This window comes from Hippoglossus stenolepis, chromosome 1 (assembly GCF_022539355.2).
Source record: "Hippoglossus stenolepis isolate QCI-W04-F060 chromosome 1, HSTE1.2, whole genome shotgun sequence".
Lineage (NCBI taxonomy): Eukaryota > Metazoa > Chordata > Actinopteri > Pleuronectiformes > Pleuronectidae > Hippoglossus > Hippoglossus stenolepis.
The window spans coordinates 27,150,947-27,176,387 of record NC_061483.1 but is presented as its reverse complement, the minus strand read 5'-3'; the positions used below and the strand labels follow the sequence as shown (position 1 = coordinate 27,176,387).

Genomic DNA, 25,441 nt, shown 5'->3' with positions numbered 1-25,441 from the left:
CTGCTGTTATTGGGGATAAGAGGAGCCTCTGCGTTCCTAATCCGTCTTGCAAGTTTGTAGTAGGACACCAGAAATCAGGTCATTTCTCACCACATAGAACTCACTTATTGGTGTAGTGTGCTACCAAATGCCGGGGGGGATTGTAGAAAAGTTGCACAAAACTGGGGATGAGAATCCCCTACAAAAGTACGGAGGATTAGAAACGTTTTTCTTGTTTTCTTTACGGCAATACATTTGTGACAGCCTAACAGTTCTGAAAAGAATTTAGTGACAATTGAGGTGTTTGGTTTCAAGTGCTGACGTTTAATGTTGAACTGTAATTTTGAGCATTCATTAACAAGCACAAGCAATGATTTTATCTGGTTTTCTAATAAATATCAGACCAAAGCTCAAAATGCTGTAGAAAATAAAACCTTAATTAGGTTTGTGTTTCCATTAACTGGATTAAAGACAACAAACAAAATTGGCCTCTTGAATTGTTGTGCATATGAAGGGAAATTGGAAATAGTAACTTTAAAACTCTACCTAATGACGTATTTACTTAAAGGGGACATAGCATGCAAATTCCACTTTGTTAGTGCTTCTACAGGTTAATGTGGGTATCTGGCATGTCTACCAACCCAAAAACTCTGGGGAAAAAACACTCGCGCGTTTTGTTATGGTTCCTCTAAGTCAGAAACGTCATGCTTGAGTGACTCGATTGAGCTTCCTGGGTTTTGTGTCGTAACAAGGCACTGGAAGTCTCCTACATGGCCTTGGCCCACCCCCACCTCATCCCCCTGTCCCCCACTCGCTACGCCGGGTTTACACCGGAGGCAGCGAGGCTGCGAGGCAGCGCAGCGCCGTTCCCAAGCATGCAGCCGCCTGGCTGTTCACACGAGACGAGCATTTCTCCGCTGGTCAGCCCGTGATTCACTCACATGTGGCATTTGTCTGGATCGTTGGGACTGGGAGGCTGCAGCAGCTGCTCGGGCGCGACTGCTCGCTCTCCCGTGTGTGAGCTGGAATTTGTGTCAACGCCACACAGCCAGCAGTGTGGAAGACTTCCGCAGTGTTCAGCACTACTGTAACACTGGCACAAACACACAGAGCCCCCACTCGTTCACTGGGTTTACACCGGACTGACGCCCTGCGAGGCAGCGCAGCGCCGTTCTCAGCAGCGCGCGCCTGGCTGTTCACCTGGGACGTGCATTTCTCGCGCTGGTCAGCCCCATAGACTGTATATATAAGGTCAGCCGCGATTCTGCTTTCTCCGCTTGTTGTTGTACCCGTTGAATGTCGGGTTCGGGGTAAATGATGGTCTTCATAGCCCCCACCTCTCTTTCTCTCTCTGTCTGTCTGCTTGTGTGCTTGTAGTGGATGGGCAGAGGGGACATTTAATTATGTGATTGGGAAAATTAAAACTCCAGGACAACAGAAGGGGAATACAAAGTATGGGATGCATATTTGATAATTTATATCATATAAAATATGTAATTTATATCGTTTAAAATCATGGGGGGAGAGGGGGGAGGGGAGCTGGCTCATTAGCATTTAAAGGAACAGGCACTCAAAACAGGTCACTCTGTGGAGGGCTGTTTTATACAGGGTAAAAAGGGTGCTGTTTTAAATGATCCTTGTGGTATTTTGACCAAAGTATGTTACAGACATTTCATTAAGACCCCAAGGAACCATATCAACTTGTGGTAAAATGGGCATGCTATGTCCCCTTTAATAAAAAATAAACCCTGTTGTCTCATCTCATGTAGATTAGTCACTTTAAACAAAGTGGGAACTGTTGGCGTCACTCTAAGTCTATGTGTTAAAGGTAGATTTGGTCATTTGTTTCTGAAACACCAACTCTTATTTTTCCTGACAGCCATCAAAGAATTAACTTCTCTGAAAAAACAAAAAGCTACAAGCTTTTTGTTTTTGTTGTATTTTCTGTGGCCATTTTTTCTGTGGCCATTACAATGTTGGGACTGAGTGAAATGATTGGCCGGTGTACCTGTTTGTCCCTAACCAACCTGCCTGCCTGTGCACTACCTAAGAGGTCTCACTGCACATCAAGAGTCTTCAAAAGCTGGGGGGATATACAGTACATAGCTGAATCAGAGACGATAGTCAGAAGTCAGTGAGTGAGTGATGGAAAAGTTGACTTCCAGCAGTCGCCAGTCAGTGCACGTTCATGTGTTTTAGGGGCGTAGCATTGATGAGAGGGCCGATGGGAGGGGGTGATACATATCGGCTGCATATTTTCAACGTGTAACCTCCTCTTGTTAGCTTTTCCAGGATCTCCAACCCTTAAAGAACATTTACACTTGTTTAAGTTTCTTTTATCACTCAGTATCAGTGTATCACTCAGTATCGGTATTCTTGTGTAGCATACAACACTTTTTTTCTATTTTTGATAAAGCAAAGGTTTTATCAGATACTAAACAAACTGAATCAGAACACTGATTTGAACTCCACCTTGTAGCATGAAACACCTTCATAGTTCCCAGATATGCTCTTTCACTGCGATTTCACCCACTTGAAAAAATACACAGCAGCATGCAGTAGTCCTCACAGGGAAAAGAGGTGTAAATACATTTCTGCAACTGCACTTATAAACACACAATCCTGCATGCTTGTCTTTTGTCTTAAATATTTTTGTGTCTGTTTATATAATACTTGTCTTTATTTAGCAGGAGCCTCACCTGTAATTGCAGCCTCATTGGTCCTCTATAAAAAGAAAGTAAGGGGAGCCACGGTAACTACATGCATACGTCACAACTCAGTCTCTAGCTGTTGGGTCAGCTGACGTCACATACACACACACACGCACGCACGCACGCCATGCCGCACGCACGCACGCACGCCACGCACGCACGCACGCCACGCACACACAATAAAGCATTAACTGTGGCGAGCAGATCTTGACAGGGGGGAACATGCCATGCCGTGTCAGCACTAGTGACTACAAGAGCGAGTCAACGAGAGACGAGCAGACACACACTGTACTCGCAAACACACTGACAAACAAACACAACGATATGGCATTTGCTCAGAGATGCTAATCACATCTCATTGTCCTCAGGGTGCTTGTGCTGACCGCAGGGCTGCTTACAGACATGCACAGGCACGACACATGCCCACATCAACCCCCCCACACTCACACATAACAACACACACTGTGACTGACAGCAGGCTTACATCTTCTTTTAAAAAGCAAATCGTAACTTTGGAAATGACCACTTAGTCATTGCTAAATAATAAATGTTAAAAGGATAATCTAAACAATATTGCTACATATGGTAATGCACACATAGCATATGTGTGACAATATCAACATATTACACAGTTATAGCCTTTTCTGGCCGGTAAATAAACATTTGGATTTTATTAGAAAAGGCTGTGCAGTTAAGAGCTGTCACACAACAAACTGTCTCCCATTAAATGAATTGCCTCAAAAGTGCACAACTGAAATCTAAAATAAAATCTGCATTTGTCCCTATGAGACACACTTTACTGGCTACTGTCTGGTCAAAGTGTAAGTATGACAAGGTACTGCTGAGGGGATTCAGATCCCAGAGGGAGCTTTTTCTGCTCGCTGTTCACATTGGCTAATATTATTATCATTATCACATTTTGTTTGTTGTCCCTGAACAGCTGGCAATGGCTTCCACTGTGTTTCACTTTTAGATGAACACTAAATACATAATGTGACCATTATGGTAATTAGTCATATCAATTAGAATAACATTCAACATCCTCACTGAAGGTAAATGCCTACAGGAAACTTCATCGAAATATTAGTGAAATATTAGTGAAATATTAGCCAAATCTTTTTTTTTTCTCATTAAAAGCACAGCAAATGAAAGTAGGTGGACATCCAGGGTGTGGACAACGTTTCTGTGCTAAGAAAGATCCAAACATGCTTTATAGACACAATACCAGGTAAATGAAACACCCTATACAATGTAAAGTATATACAATTAACAAACAAAGCACTATCTTGACATTAAATGATTAAAACAATACAAACATTAGTGGTGACTGATGTTCGACAGCTTTGTAAAATAAACCCAGTACATTTACTTCTTTCCAGTACTTCACTTCACTCAAGTTGATTAACTTTCAGGTTATTTTCACTTTGACTCCAGTGCATACATCAGAAAATATTCACTTGCATCGTCTGCAGCGTTCTCTATTTATATGACTTAGTCTGTATTATTCTTTATGAATTAGGCTACCCTCTGCAAGTAATTATACTTTCAACACTCACAATATTTAAAAGCAACAACTTACTTATGTTTACTCAAATAGAAAAGCACATGTGGTACTTTTACTTGAGAACATTTTTGTCTAATTATTTGTACTTTTTGTAAAATGTTTGAGTACTTCATCCATCACTAAATAAAACTGACTGGCCTGCAACACCGCTCCATATCAGCAAATGGCAGATTCAAAAACCAGCCCACTAATGTCTCCACTGCTTGTTGTAGTCTGGCCAGACTGAGTGGGACTTTGCCTTGGTTAGCAAGTTGTCAGTGGCTGAAGAGAAAAAATAATTTGCAGCTGATTGGATTAGCTGTCAAAGCCATAAATCAAATGTGGTGCTCAAGTCTTATTCAAAATTAGGTGCTGGCTTGTTGTTTTCATCTTCCAAACCACTACCCATAATTTGCTAATTGGTCTGTCTTCCAGCCACCTCAACTCTCAGTGGATGTGGTCCACACCAATAAAACTGAACTTGATAAAACCTGAAATTGATTCAGGCTGGCTTCTCTCAGGCTATATTGCTATAGGTTCCCTGCAACTGGGAGAAAATAGGTTTAGGTAATTTACCACCCTCTTTACAAGGAAAACGATTGTGGTAAGAAAAGGGACTATCTTAATAACATACAGTTGACTTTCATTTTAGGAGAACTCCTAGCCAGTGACAAATTTTTATTGTTTTCGTTTGGATCTACAATAAAGATAAAGGGTAACAATTTTACATTGGGAGAGGAATCCCTGCTATTTGGTTTTTGGAAAGAAATTGTACTTTACTAAAGGAAAAATATAAAGCCCTGCTCCCTGCAGGTAATGAATAAAAAGGCTGTAATATGTAGTGCACGGTATTGTATTTCCTGTTTGTGGTCACATTTGCAGGCAGAGCCAATAAGTCTTCATCTGTCAACAGAAGCTGGTGCAGGATGCTATTTTGACAAACATGGCAGCAGCCACTCCCACTCAGCCTGTCTCTGTGTGCTGCAGCAGAGAAACAACATTCACACCAATCTGAATATGCAGCTTCCAGTCAGATCCTCCTCCGGACGACAGAGCAACACAGACTTCATGTATATCTCCTCGTTGTCATTTGTATGAAATGAAAAGAGGGAATAAGAGACAACTCTGACTGGCAGACTGCAGAGAGGCAGAGAGGAAGCAGGAGGACAGGAAACAAGACGTTTATAGAAAGGAAACAAGAACGGAGGCAGAGTAGAGGTGAGAGCGAGGTAGAAAACAGGCTGAGAGCATGAGAGGAGCGGAAATGAAAGAGGCTAAATGAGAAAATATGGGAGAACAAGAGGGAGAGAGAGGAAATATGGAAAGAGGGAAGAAGAGAGCTGTATTTGGTTCAGGAAGAGAAGAGATGAAAGGAGAGGTGAGGAGTGGAGAGAGGAGAAGGGGGTATGTGGGCCTGAGAAAAGCTCCCAGATGTTTCTCAATGCAGCTAATCTGCATCCTAATAAGTCAGCAGGAAACTAATCAACTCATACAGTTCTGCCTGTCAGTCTCTCTCTTCATCTTTTTTAACGCTCAAACACACACACTCCAAACACACACACACTCACACAGTCCTGTCTCCATGACTTCAGAGGTCATCTTTCCTGGAGACTTTCTCTAACCTTAACCATACCTACAACTTGTCTAACCCTACCCTTTACTCTAACATTACCCTGAACTTTAAACACTTTCAAATTTAATGATTTATGGGGGCGTCTCCTGGTAAAGTGGGTGCCCTGCATGGAGGCTTTAGGACATATTAGCATAGCACATATTGCTCTTGGTCCCAAATTCCAATATGGACCAGTGGAAAAACTCTCATCTGCAAGATAGAATTTCCGAGATCTAATTCTTACTCAAACCCTAATTGGACAGACCTGAGGATAAATAGAGCTGATTCAAAATGTGGTTGACCTGAGTGGATCCGACAAGTGAACACAAACACTGGCCGTGATTAATGAGCAGCCACGTTCAAAAAGAGTAGACGTATAATTTGATTTTCCCTGCAATTAACAATTCTTTCTAAAAAAGACAAAAAATATTTTACCCGTGATGATTAATGCAACACATGATCACAGCTTAACCTGAGTCTGTAAGAGCCCATATGAGTATTGGACCTATTAGAAATCAAAACAGCAGGAGGCTAAAATGGGATCCCTTGAAAATAAATGTAATTCAGACTTGGACTGGCTCAGGTTGTAGGAAGGGTCTGGTTTGACCATTGTCATGATGGCGTATTTGTCATTGCCCTATTGATTGGTTGCCTAACACCAGGAAAGCGTGTGTTATCAAAGCCTGTCAGAGACAGACAGTAAAGAGGCAGCGATTCACCAGCTCATGTCACTCATGTGACCTCAAGATGATGTAAACAAAATGAAGAGTGGCGTGGAGTGACAACTTTCTGTAATGTTAATAAACATAAGCAAGAGGGTAAACAAGTCTAAATAAGAAGATCTTTGGAGAGACGCGGTCAACACAAGTTATCTATACTTCCTGTGAGATTTTAACTAACACTTATATCTTTCAACAGTAGCATGTTAGCCTCAGAATGTTTACTCTATGCTCGGCAGCACTGTCAGCTGCTCCGTTCTCTCTGTCTCAGCTGTTGTAGTTCTGCTCGGAAAGTACTGATGTAATCGTCCCAATTTTGAATCCTAAATATCAAACATGTTTAATAATTGTCAGGGCGGCTCGACAGTTCAGGAGTTTTACGAATGGCTCTGTTACCCCTCACACTACCAGATAATCTGGGCCAAACATCGATACCATGGATGTTCCAGACTACATTCCTCCTCCAATTCCTAGGGCCTGAATTAGGGTTAAATTGGCCCAAAATTCCTGTCGTCTGAGCCCAGCTTAAGTAGCACTATTAAGAGGCAAGGAGAGGGAAAGCAACACCACTATGCTGGAACTTAAAAGGCATCCAAAAGATAAAAAAATAACATTTAATCTGTTTAAAGCAGACAAACGCTGGTACAGCAGTTGGCATTAATTTATAAATGAGTTCTGACAGTATCTGTTGTCCACAGCTTACTGTTAGAAAAGCTACCCCTTCAGTTGATTATATTCCCGCAGCCGTCTTAAGGCAGCTGGAGAAACTACCAGAAAGACAACCAAAACTGCAGCACTACTCACAGGAAAACTATGGTAAGCACCTGAGGGACTCTCAAGACTAAAATGAACAAGATTTTCTGGTCTGATAAAACCAGGATTGAACTGTGTGACCTCAGTTATCTGGAGAAAACCAGACTTGTCACTTTGAATTTGGTTGTCCCTCTGGAAATCTCTCTCATCTCCACTCAGGATCTCTGGAGCTGGGCCAGAGAGACCATCAGGTTCTTGGTCACCTCTCTTGCCAAGGCTCTTCTGCCTCTGATTGCTCACTTTGGCAGGGCTGTGTTCTGCCTGTTATGCAGGAAACATTGGATTACAGGAGCTCATTAATCCTGTGACTCTTCTTTCCAACTCTGTGTGCAGGTTTTTCAGTGGTTCGTGATTTATTCTTGAAATGCCTCACAATATACTGCTGCACCACATTTTAAAATGTATATCAGGATACAGAGGAGAATTACGACTTGAATAACCTTAACATTATTTTTCATTATTTCTTTATTTAACTTGCTGCTGTGTTGCACGTTCACATCATGTCACTGTGCAACATCTAGCAAACAGTATGATTTCCCAGCCAATTCTTCATTTGTTGAGCTGTCAAACTTTAGTGTGATTGGCTCAGCTGTTTTTTGGAGCTACGAGACCAGCTGTGGCTAAAACCTTCCTTTTTGACTGACTGACACATTTATTAATCCCATCTGTGTAACACCTCACACAGTCATTTTGTGCTGCTGCTGCAGAGAGTCAGAATGAACCACAGGCAGTATATGAGTCCAAAACCTGCCACCCCCCACGCAAGTTGAACTCACGGGGGTTCAATCTATGCATGTGGACTGTGTACAGCATGTTCTTGCCAAATTCAATGAGGTTGAAAGTATCTCGTCTTTTCAACTCCACAAAAATCCTTCTTTCATTAAAATGTATCGTATCTAATCTTTACTGTATTACATGTTTCAAATTCAGTTTTATGTTAATAGTGTTCTTGTTGCTTGTCATTACCATTATTCTGTTCTGTGAACTACCCTGAGCAAACATTTCAAGGTCTGCATCCTTTCTTAGCTGACAGCCGAGGAAAATGTCTTGAGTTGAACAGATATTTGAATTAAACAAAATGGAATCTGGACCAGACGGTTGTGCCCACATTAAAGGCAAGGGTATGAAAGGTGTACGTGTGGGATGCATCTCACAGCAATTCATCCAATTAGGGCTGAAACGATTCCTTGAGTAAATCGATTACTAAAAATCATCGATTCAAATTCTTTGCTTCGAAGCTTCATTTAATCCATATACTGCCGGCAAATATCTGTAGACGGGCTCTTGTACTGCTCAGTGGCCACTGTGTTCCACATTGATTACGATTACTGTTGCACAACGAGCATGTACAGAGAGCAGAGTTCCCCCATAGGTGCCGACAATTGCCTGAGAAAGTTCACAGATTACGTTGCCTTTGTTGCCCTGTGCATTACAAAGGAATCGAGACGACAGAAAGCATGGCTTATAAAGCAAATGACATTTACCCCATAAGTTTCGTTTTTCTTCAGGTGCTGTTGAAAAACTAAAATACTACGTAATACTCTTAAACAATTACTCGATTAATCGATGGAATAATCAATAGAATGCTCGATTAATAAAATAATCGATAGCTGCAGCTCTACATTCCAATAGTTGCTGAGATATTTCAATAAAAAAACAAAATGTTAACTTCACGGTGGTGCTAAAACTCAGAGGATTACTATAGTCATCAGAATATATCACCTGGGAACCACGAATCCATCAGGTAGACGTTAAGATATATTCATTCATTCATCTACTGATATAGAAATATCTATGGTAAATGGGCTGTATATACATAGCACTTTTCCAGTCGACTGCTCAAAGCGCTTAACACATTCACATTCATGCATTCATACAGCAGTTCTATAAGCAGCATTATTTCTATCACACCATTCATACACTGTAGGAACAGCTATCGGAGCAATTTGGGATTCAGAATCTTGCCCAAGGACACTTTGGAATGCAGACTGGAGGAGCTAGGGATAAAACCTTCACTGTGAACCACAAATATTAACATCATGGTGCACTTAAGGTAAAGTCAGGAGATCACCAATATCTGAAATTTTCATTTTCTGGGGACCATTAATGTCTCTATACTATGTCATGGTAATCTATTACATAATTGATGAGATATTTGAGTCTGGGCCAAAGCAGTGCACCGACAAAAATCCCTAGAGGTCATATAACTAAAATATTAGCCACTCAAACATTAAGATATGGTCAATAAATTAAATAAAACAAAATACAATATGTTAGCATTGATTCATTTCCATTACATGCAATGAATGCCTGGAACATTAAGTTAATAGCATGACTGTAAATGCAAAGTTTTTGCAGAGAAAACAGGAGGAAACTAAAGTTCAACTATCATTAAATAATGTTCAACCAACCACTGAGAAGAGCCCTTCTTGACGGAGTGTCAAAACAAAATGACTTACAGGGCTGATGTGCTTTTTCTTGGCTTTCAGGATATATATGTGTGAATGGCATCTTAGCTGCCAAGACTTCAACTTGGCTGCAGCTTCACTAAATAATATATGCTCCTATGGCAACAGAGGTAAGTACGGGTCTTGATGGAATGCACCAGTGAGTGAACTACCGCATGTTGTGCACCTGGGAGGATAAGGTGTCAGAGCGGTACAGGTTCAGGTCATCTCAGTGTGAAAAGCCCAGCAAGAGTCCAGGCCTCTGGCAGGCAGAGAGGCAAGGCTGCTGTCTGAGGCCAGCCTGTCATGGATTTATCCCAGGAAGTCTGTGTGCATCATGTGATCTTACCTTTTACTCATATACTACGCGCGCACACACACACACACACACACACACACACACACACACACACACACACACACACACACACACACACACACACACACACACACACACACACACACACACACACACACACACACACACACACACACACAGTGCGACACAAAGTCAATCCTTCAGCGGGTGTTGTTCAATAAGGCTCAGGGGAAGGATGAGGGATAGCATTTTGAGAAAACAGGATTCCTGATTACACAACAGAGGACTGGATCAGCCTGCCTGATACATGACTGGCTGATATAATGTGTAAAGTCTGAATGTGACTATCAGACATGCTATCAAACACAACTGGAAAAAAAAGGTAAATAACCAATTCACCTTCTGGGGTTTTTCTCATGAGGTGCAAGCCTATTAAGCTGGATTTGAGCTCACATTCACAAGGGAGACGAATGAAATGTCATTCGTCTCCCATTTTTTTGGATTGCTTGTTGTTTACTCACTAGTCTGCATTTGGCTGGATGTAAAAAACTCAGCACTGAACATATATAAGATATTTACAACCAAAATGTAATAAGTGAAGTCGAATGAGGAGAAGTGGGAGAGCTGAAACCGTTCGGATCGACAGGGGGAAAACAGGCAATTTGGTGTGGGTGTATCTGTGTGTGTGTGTGTGTGTGTGTGTGTGTGTGTTTGTTTAGATTTACTGCAGTGAAACTAAACATGGGTAACGAAAGAACAGTGGCGGGTAGAGCGGTTGGTACAAAAGGAATTCAAGTCACAGCAGGAGGAAGGGGGAGTCAAACTCACAGACCGACGTGTAATGCACAAAGCAGCTGTCAGAATAACTAAAAAAACACTTGAGTCAATGCACTGAATATGAAGAAAAAATCAAATTTTGATTTCTATTACCAATATTGAGACTGAGATTTAAATTGTATTATTGTCTTATATGTAAGGCTCTGCACACTTATATAATTCACCCACATTGGTGATTTAACTTTTTTTGATGAGATTGATCTTCCCGACTTGTGCCTGATGAGATTGGATGAAACCTTCATCATTTGTATTACCTCCGCCAAGGATGTTAGGTTTTTGTTACTGTAGGTTTGTTAAACAACAACTTCAGAGCCAAATTTATTGAATTGGTGGAAGGGTGGGGTATGGGTCAAGAAAGAATACATTTAATTTTGGTGGGTGGATTTGGAAGAAGGTACGGATCCAACATCTATTTTTTCACAGGATAATTCTCTCTCTTCTGAAATGTAGGGTTGGTTGGTGTTTCTGAAACTATTTTTTATCTTATTTGTTAAAATCCTCTTAATGTCCCAATAACCATCAATAAATAAAGTCATCTTAAAAAAATAACACAGGTGTCTGTGTCCCTCGTAGAACACTAATAATAAAGACCAATCATTTCATTTAGACCAACCAAAATGATTAGTTAGTGCGCATGAGTGGAGTCTTCAGCCAGGGTGACGCACACTGGCTTCTAGCAGTTGTCAGTCAGTGCACGTTCATGTGTTCTGGGGGCATAGCTTTGAAGAGGGCCGGTGGGTGGGGGTGGGATGTATCGGCTGCATTTTTTCAAAGTGCCTGCTCTTGTTAGGAATCTTCTTTTTCAGAATAACCAATCCCAGCTTTAAAGACATTGCTAATGTGTGTTAAAGCCTAATCAAAATTGTGGCTTTTGCAAAGTAAAAATGACACTCATTCAATTTGAAAATGACACATCTTTGAGGACCAGTCTGGACATGACAATATGTACAGGACACAAGCACAACAGGTAGATGATATGTTGCACACAGACTTCAATTGGACACCTGGAAACCACTGTATCCTATACTATCCAACCCACAAATTGACCATACCATAGACCCTTCTCATGGCAAACATTTTGAAATGTCAAACAGATTTTGGTTTTCAAAAAGTGACCCTAATGTCAGTCCTTGCATCAAACGTGCATCATTTAAAATAAATGATTGTGATTGGCCAGACCTGTATTAGGATGGATGGAAATCTGTCTATACGTAATGAGCTTGCTGAATTGTCTGGTTTGTGAAATGTGTCTATTTAGGTCGACTCCCTGTACACCAGCTACCATGACGTCCAGTTAGCGTCTAGTCTCTCTAATTGATCTCCTGCAGAGAAGTCTAACCTATCTTGAACCCCCAGTGCTCATGGAAGTCATTTGAACTTTCAAAAGTTCCTGGAAACAATTTTTGGACAAAAAATGGTTCTAAAGTCAATAAGACCAAACAAAGGATGTTATTGTGTCAATTTTAGAAGCTCAGTGTGATGCAACTAATCCTCATCTAACATCCTAGTCTCATCATTAAAAACATTGTAGAATCATCCATCAAAGTTCGGCACAGCTCCCACATCACTGCAAGGTTGCAGTGTGTCATTCATTTGGCTGAGAGAGAAGTTGGCTACTTTATCACATCAAAGACCTGTATCAGGCCCCCCACAAGGATTCTCACTGTTTGACTTCCTACCTTTCAAATGATACTTCATGTGTATTGGTGCTTCATCTTGAAGTGTATTGCACCATTACAGTATAGACACTAAAAAACTGTACAAAGATGCACACATACACGATTCTGGACTTGCTAAATGCTCCACATGGAAAACAGCCTAGCCCATAGCTGTTTTCTGACTGACTGGAGGCTATGTACTATACCAGTCATTTTATTAATTTAACTTTTGCTAAATACCATAGAGTTTCTGCAGGTTTCAACAAGACCCCTTTAAGACCATACTGAATCAAATTCAAGACCTATTTTAAGTGCGACAAATAATAAGAGCTCAGAGGCCCTGGAGAACCCTGAAATATGGCAGACTGAGTCAAAAGGTTCCTTTAAATCAAAGCTTAAAACGTACTTCTATCGTACCGCATTCCCTGATTTTACTTAATTCCAGTTTTTATTATTTTATTGGTAGGTCATGCTTACATTTTTGGACAGACTGGACAGATTGATCTGTTGATCAGTCAGCGTGTTTACGTTGGTTATTTCAGTGTAACGTTTCTGCCCCGCACTGTTGAAACATGAGCGGGGAACTTTTTTCCCCAACTTCATATATGAGATAAGGGAGTAATGACTGTTTACATGTTTGTTGTGATCGTGTCAATAGTGAATTAATTACATTGATTAAAATCATGGTTGTTTTGCTTTAAGTGGGGACCTGAATACACTATGGTTGAAGGGGTGTTTGAAGGGGTAGACGGCCACTACCCCTACATCACATGGAGAAATGGGACAACACTACCCCTTCACGGCCACACACAAAACGAAGGGGTAGGGCCAAGTGGTAGGGCTAAGGGTCAGGGGCAAAGACTATAGAATATAATATTCAAATATATTTAAGACTTTTTTTTAAATTTCAGATGATTCTATCTATCTTTTTAAGACCCTGCAGAAACCTTGCATGTATTGTAACCATTTGCTCCTGCTATGAACTGTTTGTTAGAGTGTAGGCTTTTAATGTTTTTGTTCTCAACATGTTTGAATTATATCAAAGAACCGAATGTTGTTGAATGAGTAAAAGTACCATATAATGTATCTCAGGCAGTTCTGTATGTATTAGACAGGTCAAATATGTGAATATGTAATACATGGCAACGAATATTCATTCTTACACACATTGTAAGTGTTTTAGTAAATGATGTGTGTACTGGTGTGCATTTACAAGGGCATGTGATGATTTATGAGTGCGTCCGTGTGTGTTTGTGTGTGATTCTGAAAACAGAGGAGCTTGAGTGGCCCATCCCTTCCCAAAAGACTAAACAACAACTGTTCGCCAACTGTGCTGAAACAGAAATGAGCTATGCTCCTTTTCTTACTAATGAGCAGTGCAGAGTGACAGATTAAACTGTGCAAAGGCCCACCCTAGAGTGGAACTATTTTTGCTTTACTCAAATGTCACTAGGTACTAACGCTGTACCAATATTTTGACTTCAAAAGAGCATGTCTTGATTTTTACTCAAACGCTCTTACAATAAAGAATAAAAGAAACATAATCTATTAACTGCGAGAGAAAAAAGACGTGTGCCAAAAATATATGGAACTATGAGAGTGTTGAGAGCAGATATTGATGCTACAGCTGCTTCTAGTCAGACATCATCTGTGACTGAAACAGCACAGATGACGTATGCCATTTCTTTCGAATTAGTTAACATTCAGTCATCTTCGTTGCACAGACAGAATAAGGTTAGGAGGGAAGGAAAGGAATAGGTTCTACTCTGGCATTTCTGACACCTTTATCAGACAATAAAAGATGGAAAGTGACACATTACATGAGGAGAGAGCGAGGAGGAAAATGTGCAATAAAGATGTCAGTGTGGCTTTGAACCCAGGATGTCGTTTTGTTCCCAACATTTGTAGGAGTGAAACTGTAAAATCATCAAAATTAAATAATTAAACACTTCCCGGAGGTATCATTGATTTATAACTATTTTCATTTTCTGTACTAAGAAAATCTGGCATGGAATCAATGGAAACACACATACACAGCAATCAAATACTAGAATTCCTGCACTGCGGTTGTATGCCTCCAACAACCAGTGAAGTTTCTGTTTACATATGGGGGGGTTAGGGCTAGGTGTCAGAGCTGACGAAGGTATCGGGCTGCTGTAAACAAAATCAGGTGATCTACGCAGTCCTAATATATCACATTCACAGGGACGTGCAGTCACTGTGACCTCGACCTTTGAATTCCAGGCACCAACATCTAATCAGTTCACCATGGAGGCCAAGTAAACGTTAATACCAAATTTGAAAACATTCCCTCAAGATGATCTTTAGATATCACGATCAAGAAAAACTAAAAACATTATTTTCAAGGCCACCATGACCTTGAACTATGACCACCAGAATCTAATCAGGTAATCCTTGAGTCCAAGTTAATATTCACACCAAATTTGAAGGAATTACCCAAAGGCTTTCTTGAGATATCGCGTTCATGAGAATGGGATAGGCGGATGGTCAACCCAAAAACATAAAAAAAAATACAGAAAATTTGGTTCTATGTAAACAGAAACAAGACCCTGTCCTAGTCAACAGCTTAAAATGACCATTTTCACTTTGTAGGCAATTACTGCTTCTTCTAGAGAATCTGGAAAGAAGTCGGAGGCAGAATTTAAAATGACCCTTTGGGAGAAGGTGCATTTCCTACAGACGTTTTGTGCTGACTGAGACTTAATTTAGGCTAAAATAGAAGAAAAATGCTCAGGCAAGATCTCCTTTTCTAAACCACCAACTGGGAAGCTCCAGGCTAAAAACAAAAATCTAATAATATGACAGATAATAGTCATCTGCTTTCAAGGACTTAAAAAGAGCTGCCCATATTCATTGATTAAAATTGGTCTAGGAGGGGCTATCATTGTGCAAAAAACACACTTAATCATTAGCTATTTAAATTCCAGTTGTGTGTGGTATATGAAAAGAACAGTTGAGACCTTTTGCTGCCGTTGGCCGTTTCAATACACTGCTATAGGAATGAGGAAAGGAAGGCGGAACAGAGCATACTGAGCAAATCAGTCACTTACCCATCACTTTAACGAAGTAGGCGTCAGCTTCAAAATTGTTCTTTAAAGCGTGGATGATCAACTCATTTCTGCCCGTTGTCTGGCTCAGAACCAGCATGTCTAATATACCCTGCAAATGAAGACAGGCATATAGATAAGGGACAATGAGAGCATGTGTGTGTGTATGTGTGTGTGTGTCTTCTGATGTACATTTTTATCCCTCTAACACCCTGGATGACTGATCCAGCATTATCTTATCATCTCTATTCTTCCTCTTTTCTCTTCTCCTCACCACATCTCTCTCTCTCCCATCCAAAACCTCTGTCTCCAGGGTGAGAGAGAGATGAAAAGAGAGAGAGAGTTGAATTCAACAGACAGACCACATAAGCAGTAATAATTAATTCTGATAAGACAAGCACATACACAGATTGCCATAAAGCTACTGCACGATATGCATTGGAATCTGGGAGCAGAGCCTGGGAAACACAAAAGGAGGGTTTTGACAACTGCATGTATGCAAATTAGTTAATTTGTGCACGGAGTGTATGCACGTCTTCTCTTCTATGTACTCTACCTCTGCAAGACTGTATTATTAGGCTTCTTTAAAGTTGCTGCGTGATGCATTTTAAAAACAAAACACATCATTGTCACCATAGATTGGAATCGAGGAAGAAATACATGAAGATAGAATCTAAGTATATAATGAAAGCTTGTACGCAGGGTGTGAAAAAACAGCAGCAGCAGAGCAGACAAAGAAGATAAATAAGTGCTTTGTCTCGTGAAAACAATTGCTGGCAAAGATGGAGCAAAGTCGGCTTACACACAATCTGCTGTGCATGCTCTTAACTGCATTACTGATCACAAACAAGCACTAAACTGAACATGACACTGTCCCGTCCTTAGTCCAAATCTGAGCATGAAAGGAAATAATTATAAACTTAAAATCACTTTTGTTATGTCAGTTGAGAAAAAAGCTTCACACATAATCCACTTTTCTGCATTAGAGGAATCAAGTCTTGTTGTATGCTCTGTGGGGTTTAATCAGCCATTTGGCATCAACGTATAACGCTGTAGAAAAAAAGAGATGCCAGTTTAGCTGCATATCTAACTGTCTGACACCACTGTCCAAGGAGAGACTGAGAGAGACGTGGAAAGAGAAAGACAGAGATAGAGAATAGTGTGATCATGTATAGGGCGGTCACTTTTTCTAAAAAACAAGTTTGAATGGATATATTTGAATATTCCTCCCCCCTCGTGCACGCAGTTACATGAGGTTGAACACTTTGAATTTGCTCAGCTCGTCAGTGGGGCTTCCTCCGCTGCTGCTAACAAGTGAGTCCACAGATTTGTTGTTGTTGAAGAGAGAGTCAGTTGCATGGTACAACGATGACAAACAGCCTTAAACATTTTGTTTTTTTCTTTGCCGTCTACGGTGAAGAAACCAAAATACTTCCAAATGCTCTTTCTCAGATGCTTTTGTGTCGTGATTGGCTGTTCAGGACATCTTCAGGAAGCAAACTACATCTGACGGTGTGACGACTATTGTATATTTTGACATTACAGGTTAAATATGAACTTTTCCCCCCCATTTTCAAATGATTGTTTGCATTGTGAATAAAAAGTGACAGCCCATGTACATTATGACCAGAGCAAACCCCAGATTATACGGAGTCATCAGAAATTACTCACATCCTCGTAGATGTCAAAGAATGTTGCCATTATGGCATTTTGGATGGCTCCCAAATCTGATTGGTCCCAGTGGATGTGAAACATTCTTCCCACACTATGGCAGCTGACGTTGTTACAGGGCACGTTCTCCAACAGGAAGGCCTGCTGAACACTGGGAGAGGGAGAGAGAGAGAAAATGCAGGTTATCATTTGCTTCTTGGATGCCAACAACAGGGTGCAGTGTTTGCTCAAATGCAGCATGTTTATATCTTCAGCAGATCAGAATGACAGTTCTCAGCAGAATCATGCCCAGTGACACAGGTATAAAGTATAAACTGGAAACTCCCTCTCTCACACTTCATTCCATTTCTGAAGCTGATCCTGGTCCCTGCAAAATAACCTCCAGCGTCCTCCTGCTCCAAGTGCACACTCTGTCTCAGCCAGACATTTCTTACTTTAGTCTGATGTAGCCGTATGGTTTTAGATCACAATGACGTGTCTCTGAACTTTAAATGTTGACCTTGTGGAATTTACTTTGGCTTTTGAATCTAAATGGCATTTGTTAGATTTTACAGCAAACAGCATGGAGCCAGAAAGTGAGCATTTGTCCTGACAATCAGCATGGGAACAACTTAGTATATCCATACCTCCACCCACCCTGTAAAGCACTGCAGCTCTACCCAAGTGTCGCCTCTCAGTGATAAAAGAAATGTCAGGTGGGTTTACTCAATTGTCAAACTGTAATCTCAACACATGCACTAAAATATGCACATATAAAATAATGCACATATAAAATAATGCACATATAAAATGACGCATGGTCTTTTTAATTTTGAGAGCAGGACTTACTAATTTCACTTTCAGATTTTTTAATGCTCTCACTGCAAACCCTGCACTCAAATGTTACATGTGTGCAAACATAAAACATCTGTGCCGGGATTGTTTTGTGCAACAAGCCAGTCAAAATTCCCCGTCAAAAAAATTACAAAATCTGAGTCTAAAATCAATAAGTCCTGCTCTTAAAGACCATGCCCTTGTAAAAAGATAGGTCAAAAAACTAATACATTTGTAGGTGTTCAGTTTGCTGTGACCACACCCTGTATTTGGCATCTTTTTTCACGACACATGGTGACTAATTTATTCAAGATAAAATAAAACCCAAGCAGTATTTTTTATCCAGCATTCTGTCTGTACTTGTGTGCTCAGTCTTTGTCACATTCTCCCTTTAAATCTGTGGGAAGATTGAATCACCCTCTTTTTTTTCTTTATGTGTCTTTCTAGCCCTGTGTACCTGTTCCTAGATCTCTGTGGGAGTGGCGACCTGAAACTAGATCGGACTAAAGAGCCGGACTAAAAATAGAATAACCGTGAAAGCCCTCCCTCTCTCAGGATTTTTAATTACCCCTCCCCCCTTACTCTGTCTTGGGAGTGGAGGTGAAGGCCCACCTCAAGCTATGAGCCTGATGGGACTTCTGCCATCCAAGATGCCTTAAGAAGTTGAAAGACTGTGTGAGGCGGTGTTGGAAAAACATTAAATCTGCCTTCCTTGCAGTAAAACCTGTCACTGGGACAGATAGAGGTGGAAGATAAGGGATAAAAAAAGAAATGTGCTCCTTGTTATAAAGGTGGATTGATTGATTACTGTCACTAATATTACGCTCTCATATACATCCTGAAACTGGGCAAAATGCACATTTGTTGAGAGTTTAAACTAAAGTATGAGCAGTGAGTTAGAGACAGAGATAGATACATGTCCCTGTATACGACGAGACGGAACAAGCTCATCTCATTATCATGTCTCCTACAAAAGGGAATACAGAGAAAAACAGAAGCTTTCAGCAGAAAAGCAGCAAATTGGGAGATGCCAATTATGACACGCACGCACGCACGCGCTCAGTGAACAGTATGGGGCAGATATCAGGGTGATAAATGCTGATGTTACACAACAGCTGGCTTCAATAAAGCAATACAAGTGGTCAAATAGGTGATTGAAAGTGCTCTATAAGCCTCTCCACTGCTCTCAGTCTGGCTTTAGGAAAATGGTTGCTAAGTGAACAAACAATAACAGAGTGCAGTTATTTTATTTTATCATAATCATTTTTCTATCATGAAGTATGTAATGGCTGCTTTGATTGCGGTTTTTCATTTTCATGGTCATTTTGGTGGCACTGTATGCTTTGACAAAAAGACCCTCAGTTCATCAACCTGTGTGGATGAGCACTGGGTTTTTCTCAATATCTTTTTTATCATGCATTGTGTGCTGCACGGAGAAGGCACATTTTGATGAAACTTTAAAAATGTACCTAAAATATTGCCCAAACATTGTACTCTAGCTTTAAAAAGGAAAACCACTTGTTTAATAAACCCAAATTAAAATAATTATATACAGTAAGACGATAGTATTGGAATGCCCTGACTAAAACTGCTGTATCTTCTTCTTCTCATGAACATTATTGCAATCTTTTTACAGTCACAGTAGCCTGGGCATTAATCCAATTTATGTTTGATTCAGGCTGCATGGTAAATAGCAATACATTTGTGTTGAATGGACTGTATTAATATTGCACTTTTCAATGTTATCAACCTGAAAGCGGTTTAGAGTTCCTTTCACCCATTCACACACACACACTTTCATACAGGATTTCTGCACACTGCACTTTTTTCCCCATCACCCAGCATTCATACACTGTCAGCAAAGCCATTAGGGGAAATTTGGGGTTTAGTATCTTGCCCAAGGACACTTCGGAATGCAGACTTGAGGTACAAATGGGGCTCAAACGGTTTGTGGACGACACGCTCTACCTCCTGAGCCACAGCCGCCCTTGGATCACCTTACTCACAACGTCTGTTTTTTTCACAGAAGATGAATCATTATCACTGCATCCAACTAAGGGAAACAAATTCACTTTTTAATTTCAAATATTCTCATAAATTTTTCCCTGACATCAGCATCAACAGCAGACCTTGATATATGAGGAGTAAGTGCAATAATCTGGTTATTGTACGGGCAGCCAGAAATCCTGAAATACTAAAGTTATTGGGTGAGGCCTCTACTTAGCTTCCAATAATTACAACATCTGTATTTAAATAGGCAACGTGCAGCAAAGTTCAGAAATTTAATTAATTTTTAAAGTGGACACATAATGCTTCAGGCGCACAGATTGAAATAGTCTCAGTTGAGATGACAGTTTTCTCTGCAGACGTGCTTGTGTTTCAGGATGTCTGCATCGTTGTGCGTGGGGGGAGAAGGCAATGAGTGAGGATGGGGCTTGTGCTGGTTTAACTTTGGCTGTGATTACACGTATATTAGCTGGGCTTTGGTTAAAGGTCATTCTGTGTAAGCCATCAATACTGTGCCTTCACTAAAGCCCCCCTCCCTACTCAAACGGCATAACTTTAACAGCGAATGTGGCCGGTTGTCACTGACGACCTGCAGGACCTCCAGCTCTTTCTCAGGGACGCTGTGTGTGTGTGTGTCTGTGCGCAAAAGGAAATCTAACATTTAAAGTTTCAGGCTGAACTTTAGACGGCATTTGATTGTTATTCACCAATGTGTGTGTGTCCTTTCTGAGATTTTGGACTTCAAAACAACATCTCCCCAGCACTGCAGGGGGTGATGGTGGAGATGAACTCGGGATTATGAGGTGGATCACACACACACACACACACACACACACACACACACACACACACACACACACACACACACACACACACACACACACACACACACACACACACACACACACACACGAGGCATTACCGATTTGTGGCTGATCAGAACAGATTATCCGACCAAATCATCCTTTAATGTGACGGACTTACAGACATATCAAACATGTTTGATATTTTCGATTCGAGATCCGATGGTGCCGTTTGAAAAGAACAGCAATTGGTTGGGTGAACAGAAAAAGAGTCAGTAACTGGATGTTATGTTCTTGTGTTTAGAGCCGAAAAATGGCTGCCTACAATGTAAATAAGACCTTTGTTTGGTGGACAGTAGACTTGAGATCACCATTCACAAATCTTTTGTTTAAATGGCAAGTGTGTGGTCCTGCGTCTTGACTGGATCGTCTAGTGTGTGCATCCGATTACATCTGTTGTTGTGTCTGTGGCCTCCCAATCTGCAGCAGGCATTAATGTCAATACAACCAATAATCATCACAGAAGTCATTAGGATCCATCCTCAGGGCACCATGAATTTATTTACTAAATTTCATCGAAAGGTCAACGAAACAACTAATGGACATTGCCATCCTTGGAGCCACAGCACTAAAAATCATGATGAAGAATGGCAGATAATCTCACTTCTCACTAAAATGTGATTTATAAAGTGCAAGGAATTACTAAATCTGAGCTAAAGCCAAAACAAGGCCTTTACAGCACTTACAGTCTAACACTAATGTCTCTGTATGCCTGGGGGCCTCCAGTATTGTATGAACCTGGTGTCAGCGCTCTGTGTGTCTGTGTGTCTGTGTGTGTGTGTGTTTGTGTGTGTGTGTGTGTGTGTGTGTGTGTGTGTGTGTGTGTGTGTGTGTGTGTGTGTGTGTGTGTGTGTGTGTGTCTGGGGGGAGTCTTCCAGTGCTGCTAGCTCTATCCGCCTCCCTTCTAATTGGCCTCCAGAGGGGCATGAGGATGGCAGGAGGCTGACCAGCTGATCACACAGATGACCCTCCTCTCCCTCACCTGAAATGCTTCGAAAGGCCACTGTTACGTGTCCACCTTTACTGTTCACTCTCCATCCATCCGTCCATCTCGCTCAAGCTGAGCTATATTAACCTGGCCACCTCCTTCTTGATATCCTTCTGTTCCTTTCTCATTTCCTCTCATCCTCTCATCTACAATTGTGCTTTCTCCCCCCTCCACCCATCCATATGCCTTTCTTCCAGACTTAATTTTTCCCCCCCCGCCAATCAAAACACCAAGGACTCTGTTAAAATGCTCACAAGTTGTGTTTTTTTCACAAAGCATTGTGTGGGAGCATTTGATAATGCCCGTTACAGTTTTGATGATGGAAGCAACACAGCGGTGCACTCCTCTCTACTTTCCTTGACATTTTTTACCTTCTATCCTTGAGTTAAAGCTCTCTGCTATCCTCCTCCACCTACCTAACCGTCTGATAATGAGAATATCTTTCAAGTTAGTGTAGTGTGAACGGAATCACGTCCCTTTCCACCGTCAGCATCCATCTGAGGGGTAAGCAGAGTTGAACTGGCCTGCAGATTTGTCATAAGACTAACAAGCCAGTCGTGACTGTAATAATAAAAATGTTTTAATAATAATAATAATAATAATAATAATAATATATATATAATATTAATACAATTTGAATAAACAGGCAAACAGCACCTTGCCGACTGTGCAGTAGTGGGGGAGGGCCAGTGAGCCTTAACAGTCAGTCTGTGGACTGAGTTGAACATGTCTTCTTCTATGACCTCCGATAACCAAGAGGAGCAGGTGTTTTCACTCCCCGTGATGATTAGCAAGCAGAATAGGATGACCTCGACACTTTGAATAAACAGGCGACTAGCGTCTGTCCAAGGGGCGACTGGGATGTTCATGACAACGACAACTGCGATTCTGCGTCTAACTTGTCAATTATAAGTTAAATTGGAATTAACTTAACATTTTCTACACTGTTTTAAGAACACACACAAACAAACACTGCAGTTGGAATGACTCGGGTTTGTGTGTCACCCAACTATTGGCAGATTGACAGAGAGTGAGAGAGAGGCTGACAGTGAGAGAAAGAGACGTGGACCAAAGGTGAGCAAAGACAAGCAGTGGGCAGGTCCACATAGATGAAGTGACAGTCAGACAGCGATATGTTGTCAAGGCCCTGAGGCGCTGTGGTTTCTCACTCTGCGAGCCACTGTGGTGATGAACACAGGCAATGACACACAATCAAAGTCAAAGTACATCCTTTGGTTGTGTCATTCCTCCACACGGTCTGCTTGCCGTCACTCACTGTTTCATCCTCAATGTCTCTCCCTGGCTGCGTCATTGTCCCACAGACGGGTTTGCTACCAAGTAACCTTTCTTTTAGTCATTCCTTATTAGATTTTTTGTTCACAGCATTATACAACAGCAACTTACAAATGAGTTTGTTTTACAACTGTGTTATACGCGACTTTCATTAGAAAAGAAAATCTGGTGTGTTGAGCAAAAAGTGCACTACATTATCATCTCTATCCCTTTCCTTACAAAGTATTAAGTATTGCTAGCAACTGCAAATTTACGTGTATTGCAGGTCATAGTAAGGTTAAGTTAGTGTTGTTAGCTTGACAGTGAACAAGCTGGGAAACAATGAAGACTTAAATAAGTGTGGGACCGGGAGAAATATCACTGGTAAAATCATTGGCAAAGCTTGGGTCTCAATTTGGGTGTAGGGCTTAATCCCCATTTGTCAGCACAATACTTTAACTCCTGTGGCAGAAACACTGGTTTAATCGATGTTTTCCCTAGAATAAACTTCCAAAATGACAGACTTAGCTTCTGATACAGTAGCAGAAAACACATAACCACACTAAACTCATGTGAATTGTATGGTCTCAATTCTGTGGAATTATTTGTTGTTTGCTTTTTGTTGGATGGACCTGATTTTAGGAATCAAACAAAGATTGCACACTGGGTCAATGAAATAAATGTTAATACACAGGGATACAAGACAGACTTTGAAATAATCGTGCTATGTGCTCATAGCGTTGTTGTTTTTAGCTACGCTAGCAGCATGGCCTCGGGGGTTGCAATGCAGTTGGACAGGTAATCAGTCGAGAATGACAACACATATTTAATGGATTTCCATAAAATGTTGTGAAAACATTCATGGTCCCCAGAGGATGAATTGCAATCTCCTGACATCATCGTGTCAAAATTTCCATTTATCAAATGTTGTTATTAATTTAAAAAAAACATCAGTTCTATTAACATTATCATGAACCTCAGCTGTACTTGGTGTTGACTACTTGTCAAAATACTTAATAAAGTAATATGGTTAAAAACGTCAAAATAATACATCAAAAATCGAATTTGTGTTATTATTATCGATATGCTAGCATGCTGACATTAGCATTTACCTCACTTCTTAACCCACCATACTAGTTAGAAAATATTTGCTGAATACATGGTAAAAGACAAGTATTTAGCAATAACTTACGGAGTTAGACCATTAAACTGCTTTTCATTCAAGTATTTTTTTTGGGGTGGGCCAGAAATAATAAAGCCATACTTAGCATAACCTCTCTGCCAACATGATGATATTACTGCTTTTAAACAATTTTGAAATGTAATCTTAGATAGTTGGTGGTTTTCTTTTAATTTAAGATTGCGAGTGGTTAATAGCACATTTTTCTGTAATGTGTATAGATATTTATTTCTGCTTTACATGGACTGTAATGAAGCCCACATACCCACCTCTGCAGATTTTAGTGTAATAGCTTGCAGCGCTGCACACTAGAACGTGGCATAATTCTTTAAAACCAATCAACACTGCATTTCATTAAACTCTAACTGAGCAGCTCCCTAGAAAGAGAATTTTCTCTGTTGGAATGTCATCTGAGGCCACACCAGCCTCTCTCTAAAAAGGTGCTTCTTGAAAAGAAAATAATGGAGAGGACTAACAAGGCAAATGCCTCACACTACTACGGCTTCCACCCTGGTATTAGCAACAAAACCGAGAGACAAACACAGCTGCCATACAGAGCTAAGATACAGAGAGAGATGGATTTTAAATAGCATTGCCTAGCAACAGCCTGCTAAGCTCTTAGCAGTTCCATGGTCGGGATGCATACTGATAGTTGGAGACAAACGCGCATATGCACTCACAGCAACACTCAAACGTAATGTGATGGAACTCATCATTGCATCAACAAGGTGAAGAGCAGTGAGCTTTACATAACCAAGAATATTAATTGTTACTCTGCTCTGATTAGGAACGGATTGTGGTGTTGTCCTGACTTAAACTTCAACTCTGAGTTTCTTACATGAAATTTGAATTCAGTAGAGAAGTCGACATTACAATACTGTCACGTTAACTGATTCCACTGCCATATTTGATGTCCATTGCAAAAGAAAGGAATTATTATT

At 40.7% G+C, this 25,441-nt stretch overlaps 1 protein-coding gene across 2 annotated transcripts in view; it reads right to left on the bottom strand.

Moving 5' to 3' along the window:
- The window catches only part of itfg1 (integrin alpha FG-GAP repeat containing 1), a 178,212-nt gene that overhangs the window by 69,821 nt on the left and 82,950 nt on the right, over window positions 1-25,441 (bottom strand). For both annotated transcript variants that reach the window (XR_007032953.1, XM_035166993.2), the window contains exons 11-12: window positions 17,378-17,528; window positions 15,710-15,818 (exon numbers count right to left, since the gene is read on the bottom strand). Coding sequence is in view for 1 of the 2 variants with exons in the window: in XM_035166993.2 (XP_035022884.1) it covers window positions 15,710-15,818; window positions 17,378-17,528 (260 nt within the window). In the remaining variant the exon portion in view is untranslated. The remainder of the gene's footprint in view (window positions 1-15,709; window positions 15,819-17,377; window positions 17,529-25,441) is intronic.